The sequence below is a fragment of the Acanthochromis polyacanthus genome, chromosome 18 (genome assembly GCF_021347895.1).
Source record: "Acanthochromis polyacanthus isolate Apoly-LR-REF ecotype Palm Island chromosome 18, KAUST_Apoly_ChrSc, whole genome shotgun sequence".
Classification (NCBI taxonomy): domain Eukaryota; kingdom Metazoa; phylum Chordata; class Actinopteri; family Pomacentridae; genus Acanthochromis; species Acanthochromis polyacanthus.
Window position 1 is genome coordinate 16,381,776 of NC_067130.1, and position 24,621 is coordinate 16,406,396.

Genomic DNA, 24,621 nt, shown 5'->3' on the forward strand with positions numbered 1-24,621 from the left:
AAGAAAAAAAAGACACCTGCCAGCACTTACACGCTTTTACAAACTATAGGGACTTAAACCTCCATAATAAACAACATAGGAAGTTTTTTGATTCAGAAAGTACCAGCACTGCAGTATAAAAATACTCCATCACAAGTAAGAGTAGTATTTTTGTGGGTGTTGAGGGTACACACCAACATGATTCCCCAGCAAATTGCCTGTCAGTCTCGGGCTGAACTGATTAGCAGTTGTAAGTCACCAATTGCTGAGCAACTGTGTCTGCATTCTTGGCAGTTAAAGCTGCACTCACTGAACTGCAGTAGTGACAGTACAACCTGGACAAGGTAGCATCTTTGTGTTTATTTACTACATATTTCAGTGGGTGTTGTTCTTTGCCTAGCTCACACTGCCACAAATAAAATAAAAAAAACACACACACACTGTCAAACCTGCTGTAATTGTGTCCTCCTTCCAGGTGAGGAAGCTCATCAGCGACTTCGCGATCATCTTGACCATTCTTCTTTTCTGTGGCGTGGATGCCTTCATCGGTGTGGACACTCCAAAGCTCATAGTGCCAAGTGAATTCAAGGTATATCACACACTACAGAACCTCTAATAGGAAAATATGTGCATCTTTAGGAGTCATTCCACTGTGTGAATGAAATCAGTGCATTTGGTAGAGTGACATTGGTCAGCCAGTTGCACTTTCCTCTGATTACACCGACAATGATCCGTGTTTCTGCTAGAAAGCCTCTGTAATTCTTTAAAATCCCAGCATAATGCTCTCTTTGTAGCTTGACCAGTAAGATGCATATTACCTGAAACCAAGACACAGCTATTCTTGGAGATTTCCGAGCTCAAATGTTCCTCAGCTGGCAGCCCCCCCCCAGCCACCCTTCAGTCGGGGAACGGGTAGAACTTGATTATAGGTGATGTGAGAACACAGATGGTCTTATGGTTGCAAGTACAGAGCCAGCTTTGTTTGACCACAGAGTCTTAATTCACTGTTTTCTGCCATGTAATGATGCACCAGTAATTTCAAACTCTGGTTAGGGCTTAGACTTTCTGAATGTAGTAAACTAACCATTTCAAATTGAGTGTTCTTTCTATTTTATTGGGAACGTTTTGTGTTCTATTTGACATCAAGACTGTGTAAATATTCGTGCATGAGTTGGATCGTGGTCTTTACCCACACTAGTGAAGTTAACACTCGTCTTCTTCATTCTAATTTTGTCTAGCCCACAAGTCCATTGAGGGGCTGGTTTGTTCCTCCATTTGGAGGAAACCCTTGGTGGGTGTACCTGGCATCTGCACTCCCTGCTCTGCTGGTCACCATCCTGATATTCATGGACCAGCAGATCACTGCAGTGATCGTCAACAGGAAAGAGCACAAACTTAAGGTTGGTGCACCACCTAAAGGTTTTTGAAGAATGAAGTAAATGAAAACATTCACGGATCAAACTCTACAGAAAAATAAAGGACTATAACCAGGATTTAACCCTCTGAACCCCAAGCAGCTTCTGGGCATTTATTTTCTCCTGTCCATGCCTGTGTGTATGTTGTGTTGCAACATACACACAGCCATTTTTAGGGCATTATGACGAAGTTATAATGCAATAAAAGTGGGGAAAAAAAGTTTAATTTTTTGTATTTTTTATTTATTTGACAACAATTTTAAAACACTGGAATCAACATTTGCAACACTTTTTCAAGTGCCTCTACATGCCAATACTGGAGTGGATATTGGCTCTACGTTCTATAGATATTTTACAACTTACATTCTGAGTTTGCTTCCATACTTATCATCTTTGTATGCACAGCCTGCAGTTTGTCTAAAAAGTCCCAGAAATTTGTCTCATGATTGATGGTCACATTGGAGTCGCTGTTGGGTTAATGGTTGTGCCAAAGAGTGGAGAATTTTAGTTTTTTTTTTTTTTTTTCCCCACAGAATCTGGTGAGTAGGAACATTTGTTCATCACAGACAAAATGGCAACACGTCTTTTACACCTGCTAGTGGGTTTTGGGGTTCAGAGAGTTAAAGAAAATATCAAAGGTGAAGAGTCCAGATGCTGTCTCCCCATAGCACTGGGAATAACCGATGTAGAAGAACAATAGAAAAACAAAACCTTTAGTCTTTTGCCCTAAAATAGTCAAATTGAATAATTCGCACTGCTTTATATTTGTGTAATTTCAAACACATTCACATTAAATACTCCCACATAACCTGATGGCAAATAAAGAATCTGTAACATGTGATCATTTTTGACACCTTTAAAAACTGTCTGTCCTTGCATGCTTCAGCTTCATGCATTGGTTCACAGCGATGATATCTGCTCTGATGTATTTAATATGGACAAACTCACCTTCCCACTCCTCTGCTTTCTGTCCTCGTGCCTCCTGTCAGAAAGGGGCCGGGTATCACTTGGACCTGTTCTGGGTGGCCATCCTGATGGCGGTCTGCTCCTTCATGGGCCTGCCGTGGTACGTGGCTGCCACTGTCATCTCCATCGCCCATATCGATTCTCTGAAAATGGAGACCCAGACGTCAGCCCCCGGGGAGCAGCCCAAATTCCTGGGTGTCCGGTGAGTTATGACAACTGATGGACACACAGTCCATGCCACTTTAAAATGAAATACCGTCTAACATGTTGGTCCAGAACATTTTCTTCCCCCTCCCCCCCCCCAGAGGACTGTTTATATTTGATTCTGCCAGGTAGTTAATTTCTTTCATTTTGGATTCCCAAGTGTAAATAAATCTCCTAGTATGCGGTTTATAAAGCAGATTAACAATTTACAGCATCATGAACCACAGTGTTGTGTGTAGAATCAGTACTAAAAGCATATACTCACACAAAAGACTGAACTGCATATACCAGAAAATTGGATAGCTATATAACTGCACCTGCATGCTGTTTTTCTTTTTAGACATCAAATGTGTTCAAGTGAACAGCCTAATTTCATCTGTGAACAATGCAGAGCCCTGTCTTTACTGCACATAAAGAACTTGTGTGCAGAAATTATTTTACAGCAATGAGAGAAAAAAGATAGCCTCACTTAGTAAGGGAAGAAACAGAAGAACATTAAAAAAGAGAGCGAATAGTCTCATTAAAAGAGAAAAAAGGGTAAAATTCTATGCAGAGCTGCATATACAGATATAAATATGTACAAAGTTGCAGCTGTTCTTTAGAGGCTTCACTGAGAAATAGCAATAAACAGGAAGCACATTTGTCAACAAGGTGGAAGTCAGGAAAAATGATATTCTGGTTACAAAGTCTGCCTGTGACTGGGTTGTAAAATCCTTCTAATTCACCATGCACACTGTTTTTATGGACTTAAACTTTTGCCCCTTTTAGACCCTATTTTTTGCATATGCGATAATTAGAAATATAGCTCCAGGATGCAGAGCCACAGCTTGAACTGTACCAACAAATTTAACATATTGCACAAATGCATATGATGGAGACAACTACAGCAAAGCACATTCATCTGCTCATCTGTACTGATTTGGATCTTCATTTTGTGTCCTTGTTTTTTTTTTTTTGTTTGTTTGTTTTGTTTTTCCCCTCCACCAATCCAGGGAACAAAGAGTCACTGGTATCTTCGTGTTCCTCCTGACAGGACTCTCTGTCTTCATGGCTCCCATCCTGAAGGTAGTTCTCCAACTTTTAAAGTCTTTCATGGAATTATAGATTACTGTCCGCCCGTTTTAGGACAAACTCCTGTCACCCCTCTTAAATTTACAATAATTTCAAGTCTTTTATTCATCCGATTAGGAACTCCCATAGCTGAAGTAATACGATGTGAAATAAGCATGTTCATCAGGGCTTAAGCTCCAATTGCAGCGGAGTTCCTTCTCAAGTTTCCATTCCCTCATTAAGCTGCCAAACAAAAAATGTGCAACCAGAGAGTGCAGATAGTTTGAGCTGGTGCTCCCCCTTGTGGCCTTTTTCTGTACTGTGCTTCTGGACCTGGGAATACATTTTCCTTTCTCCAGTTTTCTTTTCATCTACTACACTACAGTGACTTACATAATAACTATTGATTCTTCTTTAAATGTCTCCATATTCCATGTGTCATCATCTTCTGGCTACATTTAAGAGTGTTTGCTATTCAATGACTCTTTATTTAGATGGCATCACCTTGCCAGGTTTTAGTGTCTTTTTTCCCACTGCTTTAAAGTTCATACAGGACTCTTTGGCTTATACTCAACACATACTTATCAAACCTGCAGCAACTACAGTGTAGCGACTGGTCACAGCGAAGTGTCCACTATAAGAACGTTCTTAGAAAAGCTGCTTGCAGGCTATTTTTAACTAAGCGGTGGTGCCACAAGTACAAATTCTTGTTACTTCCTTGGATGAGAATGCTAACACATGGAAATATCTCTTAAATTTAACTTTTCATGATCAGCTTTTGTACTTTTTCATTTATTTAACTGAAGTTTCCTACAGCCAGCCATACATGATATGAACACCTGTCTTTTGTTCTTCAGTTCATTCCCATGCCTGTGCTCTACGGTGTCTTCCTCTACATGGGTGTAGCATCACTCAATGGTGTCCAGGTGAGTCAGCCTGGCCTCTTCATTGTCGTTGTTATTGTATTTTATTAAATGAGTAAGTAATATCATTACCGTTCACCTAACTGCAGTCGTAAGTTTACATGTTTAATTACTTCAGTCACTTCGGCACCAGCAAACTGCCTTTAAACTTTACAGCCTCCACACCTTATATCCCTTCTTGGGAATTTAATATGAATATAAATCAGCCAGACTACATTTAATGTATTGACCATTAGTCACTAATGTTAGCCTATCTGCTTCTGTTCATACATCCTCCAACTCTGACAACAAACTGCCTACATGTAAATTCGCCAAGCAAATGGTAGCTCTCAGCTAAGACCCCATATTTGCCAAGTTTTCAGTGGCTAGCTCTCAAAGTAAGCAAAGCTACAGATGTCAAGCAAACAGCCAAAACACAACCTATGCAAAGCTAGAGATGACTAGCTTGCAGCTAAGACTCAATGTATGCAAAGCTGCCGGTGGCTAACTAACACCCGTATAGCAGCAAAAACACAAAATGTCAATTCTGACAAGTTTAGAGTTTAGCTATAGATGTATCCTCTTTAGATAGATGCCTAGTGCCTCCTCTAGGCTCTGTGCTAATAAGCTAACACATAACCTCTGAACACAGAGACAAAGTTTGTGTGTCACTGGAATGATAAAGTATAAAATTAATTGTAAAATGTCATCCTTTACACTATACACTAAAGTACTTATATTACTCTGAAACATCACTTCTTTGCAATACTCCCAACAAGTCAAAGTTAAATACAGCCTATCCAAAGTGATAAACGTGAGTAAATAGAAGGTAGATGGGCGGGGCAACATGAAGGATCTTGCCTAAGGGTCCTCACTGGACCCAGACTGGAATTTGAACCACCGATATCTTGTGCCAAAGTCACAGCCGTACCTTTTAGAATTTAAAAAAAAAGGAAAATGGCTGCAATGTCTTTTTCATACATAAACATTTTTAAGATTTGACTGCAAGATATCCAGTCCTAACGATCTTTGTCCCTGTTTGCTTGTGTCAGTTTATGGATCGCCTGCAGCTGCTCCTCATGCCCGCCAAGCACCAGCCCGACCTGATCTACCTGCGACACGTCCCCCAGAGACGTATCCATCTCTTCACCTTCATCCAGGGCCTGTGCTTGGCCCTCCTCTGGATTCTCAAGTCCACTGTGGCTGCAATCATTTTCCCTGTCATGGTGAGAAACGACTGACGTAGCTAAATCAGAAATCCACAGAGCCTGATATTTGAGCAGGAAGGAAAATGAAGGTATATCTCTTGTTTCTAGATTTTGGCATTGGTTGCCGTCAGAAAGGCCATGGACTACGTGTTCTCCCAACATGACCTCAGTTACCTGGACGACGTCATCCCAGAGAAAGACAAGAAGAAGAAAGAGGACGAGAAGAAAAAGAAAAACAAGAAGAAGGGAAGCATTGACAGTGAAATGGAATTTGTAAGTAAATGCATATTGTAAGCAACTTATATGCTACCTTTTCATGTGTCCATTGTCATTGTGTTTGACTATCCAACCTCCAGTAGATCCTCACCTTAAAACATGTCCATGTGCGTTAATGTTTTCCCTCCATCCTCCCACAGTCTGACTACCCCTACCATGAAAATGTTCCCAGTATAAAAATCTCTATGGATATGATGGAACAGGAGCCCATGTTGGGGGATAAATCTTTGGATAGTGAGTACTAGCCAGGATTTGCTTTTCTGTAGCTCTAAGAGCTGCTCGATCTTCACCTTTTAAAGGCTTTTTTCTCACATTTCTCGAGTCTTACTAGCCCTCTTGTGTAACGCTGTATGCTTTTCTGTTTTATAGCGTTGCTTTAACCTGCTTCTTTGAGCTATTCATAATAGCTTTTTTATTAATATAATAAGCCTAAAAGCTGCTTTGCAGTGCTAGCTGTCTTTCATTTATTCTGCTTCTCTATTTGAAATTCATGATTGTAAAAGTGTTTCTCTGTGCTTTTCCTTCAGGAGATCAGCCGCAGACTTTCCTTAACCCGCATTCACCGTGCTGAACACTACTATGAGTCTCCCACTGTGGCCAAGTAAGTGATTACCAGCTGGCATTTCACACATCACATCGGTTTATTTTTTCCTGAAAAGAAATGCAATTCATGCTGTATGAATTTTGTCGTCACATTTATGTTACTCTTTCTCTCTTGTCTTTCAGTCTTGAGAGAGGTTCGTGGACAAAATATTTGCCTCAGATTCGACTCCGCCGTGACTCTGAGGATAATGGTGTCTTTTGGAAGAAGGGCTCTGAAACTGATCTGTGACAGAATCGTCCAAAGATACATCAGAACATCCTCTTTTGTACTATGATACCACCTCAAACTGGTATTTTTAATATTTCTCATATGAGGTTTTGAATCCAAATGGCTGGAAGTGTTTGTCTTAGCGTTGAAACACTTTGGTGGTACTGAATTTTAATGAGGGCTGAAACTAGATCCATTTCTTCATCTACAGGATTTCTTGCAGACAATGAAGGGGTCACTTGAGGTCGTCTGTATGCAGTTTTTATGGGACGTCAATATCTTAATAATGTGTGTGCTAATAATTTATCAAGCATCAAAGAGATCCAGGATACATGAAGTCTGTAGAACAGTGATTTTTATATTAAATGCACCACTTTGATTTCACTCTTTACATATTAGGAGGAGCTTCTCACACTTTTTAATAGCTTTAATTTCAGTAATACTGAACGCAACTGGCCTCTCTTCTCATAGTACTGTTTTTAGTAGTTATTTTTGAAGGTTTTAAGTCATAACTACTGGAATCTCGGGATGCAAACATAGTGGAGGTACTGCATTTGGAGGCAAGCGGGATTCCTTCTTTAACTGTCGTGAACAAAAGGGCTACAAAAAGTGATCTGTGCACAGTCATGAGCAGACCTTAATGTTGTATTTATGGGCATATTGATTATTTATCAGGCTTTACTCTAAGGCTGCGTATTCATAAACACATCCAGAAGGTAACGTAAGAATAGCATGTTTCACTATGGTAAGATGCAAATGGTTCAGTACCATACAGACTGGAACTTCTCTTTTGTTTTCTGATCTTGCTTTTCTTATATTTATTATATTTAATCGTACAGGAAAATATCTTGTTGGTGGAATTTTATGTGAGGCTTTGCCCTTTAACGTCCCCAATTTGTGGAAATTTGCTAGACTTTCTGTGATCTGTATCCACTCGGCTGTCTTTTCCCCGTTTTAGGGAGTTCTAGATGCATTATACCCATTTGTAGCTCTACCTCTTACTTTCTGTAGGTGCCAGGCATTGTATATTAAATACATCTGTTGTGCAATGATTTCTGATCAAACACTGATTATATTTTGTTTTCCAGCTGGCACTACATAGGATCCCTGAATCTACACTATCACTTTCCTTTTGTTCTGTAACACTTTTAAGATGTAGTATTTTTGTTTGTCAATGTGAATATGTAGAATTTGAGATGTTTTAAAGGGCAATTCCACCCAAACATTTTATCACCAAAAACCAAGTATTAGAGCTATCTAAATTTGACTTCACGTAACAATAACGCATCTATTCCTTGATGTTTCAAATGCTGAAGTTGGGTGGAAACGTATTTTACCCATCTCTTGAATGCAGTTCTCACACACTTGACCATCAACTCATTCCTTAAAGGTTACTTGGGTTGAATTTTGAATTTAAAATGTGATCTTATTCAAAAGCTGTTAATGTGATTGATTTTCCGTCTTTAACTACTTTTTGTGTATTTTTTAATGTATTTTTAATGCAAATCAACAATCACTGTGAGAGAAACAATGTTGTGACTTCCAGTCCTGGAAAAACTACTGCTTCTTAGTGTACAGGGTAAATAGTTAGTACAAGTTCACTTTAAGATCAACATTTTACTGAGGCAGTAGCATCAATGCATTATCTAAATACCACTTAGTGACAGTTTGATGAGCAGTGAAATGCATCAGTCTTTCATTTTACTGTTGGTCTAGTTACATGATCACGGTTCTGTTGCTGATTGAGGTATGTGCTGTTAACTAAAACTGATATTTTTGCGTTCCGGAGTGTAATGCATCCCAATCATTTGAGATATACATGTATCCCTTGAAGAAAAGCACATGTACAATCAGTGCTGTTTCTGATCTGTAGTGTAAGTAAGGGCTTTAATTCATGCTTTCGCAGTCGCATCGATATGCTGTTAAAATGTGAAGCACAAGACTGTTAAAGTTGCTTTGACACAAAAGCCACATTGTCTTCCACTTTGTGCTGTGATCTGTATATCCTGACTTTTTGACTTTCTCGTTCTGATTCCACAATTAATGTAATATTTTTGATGTTCGAACTGAAATTATTTTATACAAGCATCTTATGTGCTCAAATTACCGTAGGTTACTCAGAAGGAAGAACATGTCAGTGTTTTTTTTATGAAGTACTGTCCAACATGAGAGCAATAAAACAGTCCAAATGATTCTTAAATAGACTGATGTGGGTTTTTTTTTTCATCATTACAAGAGCGAGGACGGGTTTTTCAAACGAATGATGTTTACATCCAGATTTTTCTGATAGTGGCGCTATTTGGCTGCCGCACAAGCCCAAAGTGCAATATTTTCTAACAGCAGGAAAGCTGTTCTTTATCTTTTCACTCACGTCTGCTCATTACAACAAGAGACCTCAATTTTACCTTCAGCGATCCACAGCGCTTCCCAAATGACTCTGGCCAGACTCGCCTCACCCTGCTCTGTGTTCAGTCTCACAGCAAAGATAAGAAATGAAGGCTGCATAGTTTCCATGATCATACAACTTGAGTTGGCTGGAATGAAACAAATTGTCTCATTACAATGAGTCACTTTCTTTTCTTTGCCAAGAGGCAAAAATGTCGAACAATTAACTTCTTCTCTGATGCGAGAGAGAAACCGTCCACATTTTTTCCCTGACAACTGCTCAGGTTAATGTTGCTGGATAATGCAGCTGCTGTCTGAGCAACTGGATCTGAGTGATGGTTTAATTGTCACATCAGGGAGGATTACTGGACTGACTTACCAAAGTGTCCTGTACCTCTGCTTCACAGGACAGCACATGTGCTCTCATAACTGTTATATTAACGATAACAAGTGCATGATGTATGCTAACATAAATACATATGGTATTAAATCAGCATTACATGTTGGCTCAAGGGGGCAGTAGTGACTCTTTAAAAAAAAGGCATGCGCACTCTGCAGGATTTTTGAGTTAATAAACACAAACCAAAGAGGAAAAATGTGACAACTCAACAATGTGTCAATAGAGATTCACACTGCAAATACAAGAGCAGATCTGTAATAAATAAGGCAATATTTGCATATTTAGAATGATTTAAAGACTAAAAGTTGCCCTTTATAGTCAGCTGTGACTAATGTCTTTGTTAATGGCAAAATGTGCTTCCAGCTTGTGGAAAGTCATTTATGGCATGGGCCATTTCTGTTTACTAATAATGCAGTTTAAAATGGTGCGATCCATTAATGAATATTCATGCGTTTCTTGCTTGTTTTACATCTGAAGTTACAAAACAGAGAAAGTTATTTATAAAGGGTTTTAATCAAACAGGTCTGCAGGTCTTCTATTAAGCTGCTTATAAAGGGATCTTAGGTCCAGGTGACAGGAGTCGGTGATTATTCACAATCTGGCAAACCAAAGCACATGCAAAAACATGTGAGTGTTCTCCAGAGTCCAGATCACACCAGCACAATTCACAAATATTCAAGTCCTACCCAGAGAGCTGTTAAAAATGTCTGGTTACATTTCTGAAAATGATTAACTGATTCAAAAAATCTGACATAAATTCAGAAAAATTAACTAATGCAATAAACTTGAATGTACTCATTTTAAAGTGTCATACCTGTTGAATGTAGGTACTTTTTACTTGAGGAGAAATTGACCCCAATACATTAAACACATATTATTATATCAGGGTTACTGGGTATATTAGATAGGTTTGGTTTTACGGAGTTCTCACAGCTCTCATTGTAATAAACCAACAGTACACCCACTGGGTCTCAACACAGACAGCCCATCCCTCCCATGACATGGTCTCCAAGGTTTAAACGGTGTCCTGTGATTGCTTCTCCAGATTTTGCTCACTGTGTCATTTCTCAGTTGAGAGGAGCCATTAGTGTGAGCTCCCACTGGGAATTATTGACAGTTCGACAAGGCCTTGCTGTTAGTTGTTTTTCTTGTTTTTGTTGACGACATTTTAATTAAATGTCTTTCACTTTGCTCTCCAGAGCAGCCATTGATTTATTAGCAGTATCACCCCTAATGAAATGAATTTATATTTGCTGTATAATTTAAGTAGATTTTCTGTCACTTGTTATGCTCTTCCTTTCTGTGCTAATTAATATTTTTCTGTTCTAATGCTCATGAAAGGAACTTAAACATCAGGATCCACAGTGTACAGATAGTTCTCAGGCAGAGCTTATAAAATGAGGGATGGGACTTTCAATTGACAATTTATTATTGCTTTAAATAGAGCAGAAAACCATTTTTTGTAATTATAATGTTACACTTTATCTCACATCCATATGTAGAGGTAGGAATTATTTGGGTAATATAATTAAGTTCTGTTCATATTTGCAACCCTTTCTTCATTATTCACATTTATGCTCCTTGATTCCTTTACCCAGCTGGATGTCACAGAGAAATATGGTACTTATTGCTCCTGAATCTCAAATTACTAGTTTAATGAATCCATTAAGCCTAAGGCTACATTGTAAAAAAAATATCTTCAAATGTAATTAGTAACAGCTGCAAAACTGTAGGGCCAAAGTGACCAACCGTGGGCTCTAGGGTTAAGAACATTTTAATAAAAGGCTCTTTGTCCTCATTAGTGGGCCACATTGAGATAAGAAAAGCTGACAAGCTCCAGAAAAAAATATTTTTTTTCATTCTTTTAATAAAAGCTGTACATTAGAGAATGAAAAACAGCCTCATGACAGTGAGTCTGTAAACACTGATATCATTGAACTTAATCTAAAAAAATCTCCACTGAAGCACAGTGATGCTACACCCATTTTATCCCTGTTAGTGTGAGATAGCCTCTTCACTGTATGTGCTACATTTATTACAAAAAATGGCACAAGATGCATTATGTTTTTTTTATTTGCAGAAATTCGAGATAAAAAAATCATTTTATAAATATACACGGTAATTATAAAGTATGCAACCCTCTAAAATAACACTTCAAATAGCAATAAATAATAATAATTGCAGAACTTAACAGAATACATGTAACTTTCCTGGACTTCCATAACTGCCAGGGAGGCAGTTAAACATTTGTCATGATTAGATCACACACCTCAGCTATGAATAAATTTAAACAGAATGATGATAGAGATGGCAGGATTGGCTTTTTTTAAAAAATGGGTTGTGATTTTTCAGGAGAGGGAGGAGGGTCCGTACTTGCGTTCTCACGTGCTCATGAAATGTAATCATCGAGACTGCATCGGACCAGACCAGTGTGCATAGATATGAATCAGTAGATACACTGACAGTCAATAGAAGCTTTGAGGTAGAAATGTACTCAGAATTCTACTTGTAGGGGGGTTGTAATTACTCATTGTGGATTTACTGATGATCTAGTGCCCTGGTAGTTGAGATAATGATGAGCTGTCATTTTGTCATGATTCATGGGTTGGTCACTTTGCAAAGGTGAACCAAATACACACCAAGCAATAGTCAGTGAGTATCTGCACAATTTGAGAATGGGTTTTGAAGGCCTAACAGCATCATGCTGCGTCTATCACATGAACAACATCTCCAGGCACTGGGTATGGTGGAGGCCGGTTTGAGCTACAGTGATGTAGCCAGGCGTATGGGCTGTTCCCAACCCACAATCAGAAGCCTGGTCCAAAGCATGTGCAGATGGATTCAATTCAATTCAATTCAATTTTATTTATATAGCGTCAATTACAGTCAACTCGTCTCAAGACGCTTTACAGAACCCAAATGCCTGACCCCCAGAGCAAGCCCAAAGGCGACAGTGGCAAGGAAAAACACCCTTTTAACAGGGAAGAAACCTCGAGCAGAACCCGGCTCTATATAGGGGGGACCCATCTGCCTGCTGGCCGGGCGGGTTGAGAAGGACAGAAGAGGGCAAGGGGGAGGGATGGGAGAAGAGGGAGGGGTGGGAAAGCAAGGAAAACACAACACACATTTGGATACATGCATGACAGGATATGTGACACAGACAAAGTATAAGCTAACATTGAAAACTGACTCATAATTTACTCTTATGATGTACGGCTCTGACATTAAACATACTCCATATATAGCTAGCAGTAAAATTCAAACAGTATGTAAGTTAGCATAACAGTATAGTGAAGGCAATGCAGAGTTGACTGGTGGAAAAAGGGAGTTGGAAGCAGAGGGCTGGAGGAAGGTCAGCAGCAGCATCCCACAGTGGACATGGTGGAGACTGGACCAGCTGGTGGAACATCAACCGCAGATCTGAAGCATCCAGCTCTGGGACCAGGGACACTCGGAGAAATAGCACAGGGGGAAACAGAGTGAATGTACTGCAATAACGGTATACATATTAAATGTAAAGGTAGATAGAGAAGGGCTCAGTGCGTCAAGAAAAGTCCCCCAGCAGCCTATAGGCCTATAGCAGCATGACTAGAGGCAGAACGAAGGGACGTCCAAGAGGGAGTCAGCTGTGCAATGAAGACACAAGCCGAACCCCTGTGGGTCACCCAGTCAGCCCCAACTATAAGATTTGTCAAAAAGGAACGTTTTAAGCCTGGTCTTAAAAATAGAGAGGGTGTCTGCCTCCCGAACCCAAACTGGGAGCAGGTTCCACAGGAGAGGCGCCTGATAACTGAAGGCTCTGCCTCCCATTCTACTTTTAGAAATTCTAGGAACAACAAGTAAGCCTGCAGCTTGAGAGCGAAGAGTTCTACTAGGATAATAAGGTACTATCAGATCTTTAAGATATGATGGAGATTGGTTATTAAGAGCTTTATATGTCAGAAGAAGGATTTTAAATTCTATTCTGGATTTAACAGGAAGCCAGTGAAGAGAAGCAAGTATAGGGGAAATATGATCTCTTTTGCTAACTCCTGTCAGTACTCTCGCAGCAGCGTTTTGGATCAACTGTAGATGTTTGAGAGAACTATTTGGACAACCCGATAATAAGGAATTGCAATAGTCAAGCCTGGAAGTAACAAAAGCATGAACTAATTTTTCTGCATCACTCTGAGACAGAATGTTCCTGATTTTTACAATATTACGCAGGTGAAAAAAGGAAGTCCTACAGACTTGCTTTATGTGTGAGTTAAAGGACATGTCCTGGTCAAAAATAACTCCAAGATTCCTCACAGTAGTACTGGAGGCCAATGTGATGCCATCCAGAGTAACTATTTGCTTTGAAAGCGAGTTTCTAAGATGTTTGGGGCCAAATACAATGACTTCAGTTTTGTCTGAATTTAGCAGTAGGAAGTTAAAAGTCATCCAGGTTTTAATGTCCTTAAGACAATCTTGCAGTCTAGCTAACTGATCAGTTTCATCTGGCTTCATAGATAAATACAATTGTGTGTCATCTGCATAACAATGGAAGTTAATACAATGCTTCCTAATAATATTGCCTAAAGGAAGCATGTATAATGTGAAAAGTATCGGTCCTAAGACAGAACCCTGAGGAACTCCATGATTAACTTTAGTATGCTCAGAAGAGTTATTGTTGACATGCACAAACTGGAACCTATCTGATAAGTAGGATTTAAACCAGTCCAGTGCTGTCCCTTTAATGCCAATTGAATGTTCTAGACGCTGTAATAAAATGTTGTGGTCGATTGTGTCAAACGCTGCACTAAGATCTAACAAAACAAGTATAGAGACTAGTCCATTATCTGATGCTATGAGAAGGTCATTAGTAACTTTCACTAGAGCTGTTTCTGTGCTATGATGCACTCTGAAGCCTGACTGAAACATTTCAAACAAATTATTCCTTTGTAAGTGTTCACATAATTGATTTGCAACTGTTCTTTCCAGAATTTTAGAGAGAAATGGTAGGTTGGATATCGGTCTATAGTTAGCTAACACATCTGGATCTAAAGTGGGCTTTTTAAGCAAAGGTTTGATGACAGCAACCTTAAAAGCCTGTGGTACATAGCCTGTTACTAGAGAGAGATTAATCAGATCTAACATTGAAGAATTAATTAAAGGTAAAATCTCCTTGAAGAGTCTAGTTGGGATAGGATCTAAAAGACATGTTGATGGTTTGGATGTAGAAACTGTTGAAATTAGTTCAGAGAGACATATAGGAGTGAAGAATTCTAAAGATTCATCAGGTCTAACAGCCAATTCAAAAGCATCTGTGACATTTGTAGGAAGGGCCAGATTAATTTTATCTCTAATCATAACTATTTTATGTGTAAAGAAGCTCATGAAGTTGTTACTGGTTAAAGCTAAAGGAATACAAGGTTCAACAGAGCTCTGACTCTTTGTCAGCCTGGCTACAGTGCTAAAGAGAAACCTAGGGTTGTTCTTGTTCTCATCTATTAAAGATGAATAATAAGTTGTCCTGGCATTACGAAGAGCTTTTTTATAGATTACTAGACTATTTTTCCAAGCCACATACACTTCCTCTGAATTAGTGGAATACCACTTTCTTTCCAGCTTTCGGGATGCCTGCTTTAAAGTCCGCAGCTGGGAATTATACCAAGGAGCAAGTCTTCTCTGAGATATAACTTTCTTTTTTACAGGTGCAACACTATCAAGAGTTGTACGCAGTGAGGCTGAAGCATTATTAACATAATAATCCACTTCTGTGGGGGTAAAATAATAATAATTGCCTTCTGATTTATCAGTAAATGTTGCTGAAGTAAACAGTGAGGGTATTATTTCCTTAAATTTAGATACTGAATTGTCAGACAAACACCTACTGTAATGATATTTGTTCTCAGCTGCTAAACAATCCTTTACTTTAAATTGAAATGTTATCATAAAATGGTCAGAAAGAAGAGGGTTCTGGGGAAATACTGTTAACTCTTCAATTTCTATGCCATAAGTCAGGACAAGGTCAAGAGTGTGATTAAAACTATGAGTTGGTTTATTTACATGTTGAGAAAACCCAATTGAGTCTAATAATGAATTAAAAGCTGTTGTAAGGCTGTCGCTGTCTATGTCAACATGAATGTTAAAGTCACCCACAATAATAACTTTGTCTGAACTGAGCACTAATTCAGATAAAAAGTCTGAGAATTGAGATAAAAACTCAGAATAAGGAGCAGGAGGACGATATATAACAACAAATAAAACTGGTTTCTGAGCTTTCAAATTTGGATGAGAGAGACTAAGAGTGAGATTTTCAAATGAGCTGTAATCAGGTTTAGGCCTCTGGTTCAATTTTAAACAAGAATGGTAGATTGCTGCTACTCCTCCTCCTCGGCCTGTGATTCGAGGAATATGACAGTTAATATGACTAAGGGGAGTTGATTCGTTTAGGCTAACAAATTCTTCCTGCTGCAACCAGGTTTCAGTCAAACAGAACAAATCAATCTGGTGATCAGTTATCAACTCATTTACTAGCAGAGATTTAGACGAGAGAGATCTAATATTTAACAGACCACATTTAATTTTCCTGTCTCTGTGTTCTGTTGAAATAGTGGTATTAATTTTTATTAAATTTTTGTGGTTACTATTTCTTTTGTATATTTTTGATTTGTGTAATTTATTGAATTTTGGTGGTCGGGGGACAGACACAGTCTCAATAAAGTTAACTGAATTACTGGAGGGTGACAGCTGTGAGGGAACTGCAGAGAGGTGTGTAAGACCAGGATTGCTGCCTGCATCGAAGCAAATGGAGGCCATACTCGGTATTGACTGTTGTGACTTTGTGTTTGGCAGGTGCCGTTTTCTTTTGTGAAATTCTTTATTTTGAAATCATTCTTGAAACTTTAGATTTTTGTTTCTGTCATGCCTCCCCTCCCCACCACTACTTGAGAAGCATCTAAGTGGGATTATACACTGACAGTCAATAGAAACTTTGAGACCATATTTTTCAACATAATTTTTATTTTGAAGCCCGAAACTGGATTTTCTTCATATGAATCATTTGTTTAGCATATTGGCATGGGTGGGGGGTGGGGGGGCAACTGGGAGGGAAAGGTCTGTCTATGCGGAACTAATTAGCTGGACTATTGTTTTAACGTCAGCCTGTTTTTTGAGGCGCACAAACTGCGCTGGCCATAAGTCCATACTTGCGTACTTGTAAATACGGACTACCGAGAACGCAAGAACGCATCGTTAATATGCAATTGGAACACCGGCGTACTTAAACACGTCACCACCTCGGCTCTTCTGCTCTTATTATTTTCATCAAGGGTGTCAAACATGAGGCCTGCTGTCCAACACCGGCTGGCCAGAGGGTCCATGTCGGCCCGTGGGACTACTTTGCACAGTATAAAAATTACAGAGAAGGCGTTAACTGTAAATTGTAAATTTGTAAAACTGTAAGTTTTAAATAATTTTTAGACCTGGACAAGTTGTTTTGATCATAAAGTAAAATACTAGATTGTTCTGTTCCAGATAGCTGTGACTGAATGTTTTGTGCCTTTGTGGATAAACTGTGATCTGTCAGTTGCAATGCGCACATGTAAATGATCAACTGAGGCGTAACACTGTTGAAATTTAACTTGTTTTTCTTAAGAAATTTCCGAGTAATCATAATGTTTTGTAAAAAAGATAATTAATTAAATGTGATCATTTTCAGAATGCACTTTTTCATGGAAGTTTTTTGCCTTCCGAAAGGGGGCCTGGCAGAAAAAATTGAGAACTACTTGTTTAGTCAGATCCGTTGCTGGATGTAGGAGGACATCCTGATATGTCTGACATACCACATTTGACATACTATCTTATGGGACATACTGAATCTTTTTTTCTGGCATACTGGTATGCTGGTATGGCTATTGAAATGCATTCAAAGAGAGCAATTGCCATTCATGCTCGCAAAATCACCAGTTAGTTACTATGACGAAAAACTCCACAAACTCTACAGAAAAAGACTTCCAATTGAACCCTGACTGAGCATCAGGTTTGGTTTCTGGGGTTCACTGCTGTGCTGAGTCAATTCTACTGACAATGAAAAAACAAAGCACACATGAGAAATGTTATTCAAACTTCTATTTGTAAAAACAGAGAGGGGTTCAGCTCTGAGCACTTGTCTTGCAGAGGTCAGTCAGGTGAAAGAAAAATGATGACATATGGGAAATCAGCATTTTGTTGTTTTTTTTTACTGAGGACACAGGTATTATGAAGCCTGGAGGGATGAGTGAAGGCAGACATGGAAGAAAAAAGGGCACAGTTAGCGAATGTTAGTTTCCAATAGCCTTTGGCCAAAAGAGGAACAGTAGAAGTTAATTAATCCCTTGGTGGTTAATTTGATATTTTCACTTAGATTAAAATAAATTCCCTCTTAATTGCCACAGTGAAAGTACTTCCAGACCATCCATCACTGCAAATGAGACCTCAACAGTTCAAGCAGCACTGACACCTTGATGGCGATGACTATAATCACTACACAACATCCACGCATCCATTAACTCACACTTGCCAGATTGGCCACTTGACAGCAACATTAACCAGCAGCTCAAGCCTTTTTGCAGCTCTATATTATTCATGTGATTTTATTTAAATGACAGCCGGTCGTCAAATGAAGTTGTCAGCTACTTTCTATGTGCTGCATTCAATATAATTCTCAAGCTTCATTCAAATTCTAGCTGATAGTGTGTCTCTCTATGATTTCTCCCTAAGGTAGGAATCCCTGTAGTTTTGACAGGATTTGTGCTAAATGCATTTTAATGTACCAATTAAGCATTCTGCAGCCATTGCATTACAGTAGCTTGAAGTGCTTTTCTAACATTGACAGTTCTGAACATTTTTGTATATCATCCACAATAGCAGGCTTGGTATTCTATTTTATTATCACCTCAAATTGGTATTGCACCTATGAAGCATCGACCCAGGTGTCACCTCACACAGTCAGTCCTTAGCTCGTCCTCTTACCTCTCACTCTCTCTCACTGCATCAATCATGTATTGAGCTTTTTTCAATCTCTGCTTTGCCAGTCACCCCTCAGCCCGTTATCTCTCAGTCGTTACCTTTTATGGAACTCCAACTACTTCTGATTGTGATATTGTGTGTTCCTGTTAATGATAAAAGCCTTACCACAAGAAAACATTTAAGCTAATATGTACAACAAACTCAATTAAAATGCTGCGTTGCCAATTAAGTCTGATTCATTTGCGGAGACCTCTGTGCACCACTTAGACTTGACATTTTCTCCACTTCATCAATGCAAGTGTGAAGGGTGAGTGGGAAAGGGCGAGATCTGACTTACGCAAACCCTCGTTAGTGCAGGGGCGAGCACTGAGGAGGGAGGAGGAGGGCTGACACTGATAACTGGAGGGTTGATCCAAAACAAACAAATGACATCGCTCAGGACCTGTTTGCCTGACTGATTCCAAAGACAACAGGTGTCTGTTCAGACGCAACAAGGCTGTGCGTAGTGTGAATATTATATTCAGTTCACACTACGCCTCCAAACACGTATTGCTCCCACCCCTGCACCACCCAGCACATCTCTCCCAAGTGAACCTCCTCTCCACTCCATCTTCTATAAGTGCTACAGCAGTCTGTGCCTGGCAGGCGCTCTGAGTGGATGCACAGGGTCTCACATAGGAATGAGAGCGTGTGTTATTTTGTGCTAAATAAGTGGAATTTCTGTCAAATGGATATAAACCACCTGTAAGGACTGAGGAAAGGACTGAAAGTCAAATACGGCTTCCTTTAAGGTAAGAAAACAAGTGTCTAGTGTAGAATATTTTAGGAAATTTAAACCTAAACTACACAGTCTATCTCTTAACTCTTTGATGCACAACATGGGTCAAAAGTGACCCATATTTAATGGAATAAGTGTCACTTTTGACCAATATTGTGCACCAAAAGGTTAAAGAAACTGTTTTTTGTTCAACTTATAGCATGGGCTAATTGATTAGGCATAAACTGCATGATTTATTTTTGGTAGCGAAACAGAAACAAAGATATTAAGGTGAGACATCACAGACAAACACATTGCTTCTTCATGCACTGCTCCATTTTGACATTTTGGCATAATTTGCCTCTATGATATTCTAACAAAATGCACGTGTAGGGGAATGCTTTGTGACATTTTGTCTCTCGGAGATTTAAACTTTCTAAAAAAACATTAAAATTGCAGAAAACTTTTAATACAAAAAAATGTGTTGTCTCACTGTAATGCAACCAAGTTAGAAAAGTTTCACAATGATAAGTGCTTGTAAAAACAAATGCTATTCGCCTGTAGTGTCTCACCGTGCGTGACTGTATGACTGCAAACTGAACAAAAAAAAAGAGAAAAACTGTCAGAATAATACTTCAATTCAAGTGTCATTCAGTTGTCACTGAGGCACTTTTCAGATTTTTGAAAGCACAATATGTTCAATGACCTAATTTTCCAGGCATTAGAGAGATTTAAATGTCTGAATCTTCCATTCATCTGTGGATCTGCAGGAATGGACTTTTTGTTCAAATCTTTTGAATGTATAGAACTGTGAAAATTGGCTTCAACGTCTACACGATCATCCATTTTATTGAGCAACAAAACAAGAGCATGAGGGCAAACCATCTATGATGTCTTACAATGACTCTGACATGAAGCTTTTTACAGTGAATCAGAGTCAAAGTGTCACAGAGGATCGATCAATCCTGGTCTGAAAATAAATCTGCAATAGAAAAATAAATCCACAACAGAAAATTAGTTTTAAGGGTTACATTTTCATGCAAATTTGAATGTTGTTTGTTTGAAGTTATTACAGTTTTTCAAAATATGCAGTTAAGTGTGAAAAATATTCATTAAAATACTAGATATTGAATAATCACATTACATTGATAAAATATTTATCATTGCCTGAGCCAAGGATTCTGTCTGGTCTCTTGATACAGTCTATGATCAACAGGTGTATAGTCGATATTGAGCTGCAAAAAAGATACATGAACAAACCTTTAATTTCAACACATCTGCAGCAGAAGGAAGCATAACCTTGCAGAGAATTTATCAAAGCTTCCCCACCAAGAAAATGCACAAATCCCCAAACTTCAAAATAGCCTCATTCCTTCCCAGAGTGTTGGATTTGGATGATTGTTTTAACTGATCGGAAAGCAAGCAAGCACTTCAGCCCTGCTCTCAGAACAGATGGGTCAATTTGGTCAACCCGTTGTTATTAGTGAGTGTGAGAGGGCATGCACTTGACTGAATCAACCTGTCTACTTTAATACATAGACACAAGAATTGGATTATTGATTTCCGTGGGGGTTCTATTGTTTTATGTAGTTACCGATTGATTCCATCTTCTGGTGTGCAGGATTGTGTGATGATGTTCTGGTTGGTAATTACTTGACTTTGTGAAATTGGCTATTTAACCCTTGTTCTATTTCCTGTCTGTCTCACCCCCAGATAGCACAATGACCAAAAAACTCGTTCTCAACACCACCTGGGAGGGCCTGAACCCGTCCAATTCTTCAAGATTGCCGGAAAACCCTTTGTCGCACCAGAACATCACCTATGTCGATTTCTACCTCCACAAGCCCTCTGTGGCTGCTGTGTTTACTGTCGCGTACCTGCTCATTTTCCTGGTGTGCATGGTGGGAAATGGAGTGGTGTGTTTCATCGTGCTGCGCAGCAAGAACATGCGCACCGTCACCAACCTGTTCATTCTCAACCTGGCCATCAGCGACCTGCTGGTTGGCATCTTTTGCATGCCAACCACACTGGTGGACAACATCATAACAGGCACAGATGCTACTTGCTCACAAATTCTTCATATGATCTGATTTTCTTTACAAATGTTTAAGAAGAAAATTCAAGAATAACATTGTGTTTTTATGCAGGATGGCCCTTTGGAAATGTAGTATGTAAGCTGAGTGGAATGGTTCAAGGGATATCTGTGTCAGCATCTGTGTTCACTCTAGTGGCAATCGCTGTTGACAGGTAAGTGCTTTTACACCATTACTGGTTATTATGTGCTCGTGTACGTGTTTGTTTTATTCCATAAAAACGTATTCATCTCTTATGTGTCAGGTTCCGCTGCATTGTCTACCCTTTCAAGCAGAAGTTGACCATCGCCACCTCAAAACTAGTCATTGTCATCATCTGGGTCCTTGCCGTGTCCATCATGTGTCCTTCGGGGATCATGCTCCAGGTCACAACAGAGCAGAGGGTGCGAATAGTTGTCGGAGGCAACAATGACACTCGCCCATTCTTCTGGTGCAGAGAAAATTGGCCCAATCAGGAGATGCGGAAAATCTACACCACAGTTCTCTTTGCAAACATCTACCTGGCTCCTCTCAGCCTGATTGTCATCATGTACGCCCACATCGGCTTCACCCTCTTCAAGACCACCATTCCCCCGCTGAGGGGAAGTGGAATTAGCCCAGGGGAAGGCAGTGGCCGCAAGTTAAGCACGGAAAACCGGCACACGATTTCGAGGAAGAAGAAGCGAGTGATCATGATGCTCCTGGTTGTGGCTCTGCTCTTCATCTTGTCCTGGTTGCCTCTGTGGACGCTGATGATGCTGAGCGACTACGCCAGCCTCACAGAGCACCAATACCGCGTCATTAACATCTACGTGTATCCGTTAGCTCACTGGCTGGCCTTCTTCAACAGCAGCGTCAACCCCATCATCTACGGGTTCTTCAACGAGAATTTCCGCAGAGGCTTCCAGGCAGCTTTCAAATTCCAGCTGTGCTCTGCCGAGATTGCGAAAACGAGGACCCACTCCCATCGGATCAGAGCGAATGCCGTGGTCCCGGTCCAGCCTGCCGCTCTCAGCAGATCAGGCTCCGGAGGTGGATCAGCGTTAGTGGGAAACGGGAATTGCTCGTATCAGGAGGGAGAGTGCTTGGCTGACAGAAATGATCCCAAAGAGCAGGATCTGGTGATGGAAGACCTGGAAAAAGTGTCCCAGATTTAGAGAGACTGAGACAGAGCAGTGGTCTGACACTTCTGGAGAATCATGTGTTGCATTCTGAGGATGAGAAAAAAAAAGACTGATATGCATGATTGAGCTCCATTGTTGAAAGTACTTTCAAGGTCTGGAACATTTGTAATCATGAGTCATTTCAGATATCCCTGTGAATGGTTTTTTTTATGGTGTATATAGCAGATAATGCTGTAAACGGGGAATGCTCAAAGACCTGGAAAATGTAGTTTAAAATGTCAAGTTAATGTTAAGCAACTATCAAAGTTAACATTTGAAAAAGAAAATTCCTTCTATTGTTATTATTGTCACAGTGGTGGATTTGGTGATATGTGTAGTAACCATGGCAACAGCACACGTCACATCCAACCCTGCCTGAGTTTTACAGAAGTACAAAAGCATGTGTTTACAGCAAAGTCAATCAAGCAATCTTGTATTAACAAAGAAATAACTCACTTGCGATGGCAACCGTGATCTGATTTCCCACTCCATATCTCCACGTGACAGCAGGGGTTTTTCAAACGGCAGGTCAGAGTGATGGTGGTTATATTCCCAAGAAGTCAGAGCTCACTGCTGTGACTGTTCAGTCTGGTTGTTGAACTTTCTGGCAAAAAAGCGATAATATGCTGACAAAAAAAACAACAAAAACGAGTTGTTTCATAGATGCATTTTTGATAAGCGATCGTAGTCAGGGCTTATCGTTGTCAGTTTAGTGATGAATAAATTGTATTTCTTATTACTGCTTCAAATTTCCAGTTTCAAACATTTCCGGAGAATCCCTTGTCTGTGCTATTTTAATTACGTGTGGGAGCAGTGGCCTGATACAAAGAAAGGTAATTACAGATTGTTGAAATATTCAACTAATGGTGCGATAAGTATGCTGACCATAGTTTTCTAATTCAAAAAAATTCTGAGGGTTGTCTTCAAGAGATTAATAGTCAAAACCCAGATAATCTGCTTCATCACCACTGTGTGGCTGCGGTTTATCAGATTTAACTAAACAGCCCAGATAAACAACACATCAGGTTCACATGTGGCTCACATGTTGGTGGCTGGGACGTGTGAAATTACCTTTTTACAACTGACTCCCATACATGAGCAGTCAAAAGCCAAGAAATTGCCAGAACACCTGCAAATAAAAATAAAATTGAGAAGCTTGAATATGGAAAAAGGAATGTTATGAATGTTATTTTTTTTAATCATTTAAATATGGTTGGATTACATCAGACTTTTATGTTAAAAGCTTCAAATGTATTCTTGTTGTTCGTGTACTCCAAGTGTATTATCCAAGTGTAATTCCTATAAATACCTTTCTATAAATACCTGTGAGATTCGATGAACTGCACAGTGAAGTTCACATTTCGATTAGGCTTTTATTCAGAAGTGTAATAGACATTGCTCTCACTGCTGTAAGTTTCCCAAAGACTGAAAGCCCTGTACCTTTGTTAGCTGCAGTAATTTAGAACAAGACATTAGAACAGCATGCCTTTCAAAGTTGAAGTGCAATTCAGTGTGATGGGAATTGTCAGCCTCCCCCACTCAGAGTGTATGCTCCACCGCTCAGTGGCAGTTGGCAGTGGGCTGACGGCTGTGACATGCAGCAGCAAGGGAGAAAGATCGGATGCTTATTTGGAAAGCGTCCATGTGCTCCCCTGATCTCTGCTCCTCACTGGGAGCTATGAGATTTGAACACTTAAACCACCGCCAGCAGCAAAATGTAGATTTATTAGCAGAGGTAGGATTTGGCAAGAGAAGAAGTGTGTGTAGATAGAGCCTCATCTGAATGCAGATTTTAGAGATTTACTGTATCATACTAACGGAAGGACACTTAAAAGCAAGTATGGAAACACAGCTTATATAATAAAATGATATATAACGCTGTATAGCCATTTATGGTCTACATGAGATAGATTTTTTTCGTGACTGCTTGAAAATGAGAGCTCCACTTACCCCAAGGTAATAAAATCTTCACCTCTGAAGCACACATTATGTTGGCCGTGCAGTGTATGCTCTGCCATAGTGAGAAAACCTGACATTAAAGCCGCTTTCATGCCTGTGTC

The 24,621-nt window shown here is 39.6% G+C and overlaps 2 protein-coding genes across 2 annotated transcripts in view; both read left to right on the top strand.

Moving 5' to 3' along the window:
• Positions 1–9,011, top strand: part of LOC110949479 (electrogenic sodium bicarbonate cotransporter 1-like) — a 34,069-nt gene extending 25,058 nt beyond the window's left edge. Inside the window, exons 17-26 of the mRNA XM_022191579.2 lie at positions 455–568; positions 1,218–1,379; positions 2,384–2,562; positions 3,557–3,629; positions 4,472–4,540; positions 5,569–5,742; positions 5,833–5,997; positions 6,141–6,234; positions 6,528–6,601; positions 6,727–9,011. Coding sequence (XP_022047271.2) covers positions 455–568; positions 1,218–1,379; positions 2,384–2,562; positions 3,557–3,629; positions 4,472–4,540; positions 5,569–5,742; positions 5,833–5,997; positions 6,141–6,234; positions 6,528–6,571 — 1,074 coding nt within the window. The 3' untranslated portion in view covers positions 6,572–6,601; positions 6,727–9,011. The remainder of the gene's footprint in view (positions 1–454; positions 569–1,217; positions 1,380–2,383; positions 2,563–3,556; positions 3,630–4,471; positions 4,541–5,568; positions 5,743–5,832; positions 5,998–6,140; positions 6,235–6,527; positions 6,602–6,726) is intronic.
• A 10,200-nt stretch (positions 9,012–19,211) lies between these two features.
• LOC110949480 (neuropeptide FF receptor 2-like) lies at positions 19,212–24,168 on the top strand. Its single transcript, XM_022191580.2, has 4 exons — positions 19,212–19,360; positions 21,040–21,375; positions 21,474–21,573; positions 21,664–24,168. The coding sequence occupies exons 2-4, from the start codon at positions 21,048–21,050 to the stop codon at positions 22,553–22,555; spliced, it is 1,320 nt and encodes a 439-aa protein (XP_022047272.1). The 5' UTR covers positions 19,212–19,360; positions 21,040–21,047; the 3' UTR covers positions 22,556–24,168.
• The last annotated feature ends 453 nt before the right edge of the window (positions 24,169–24,621 follow it).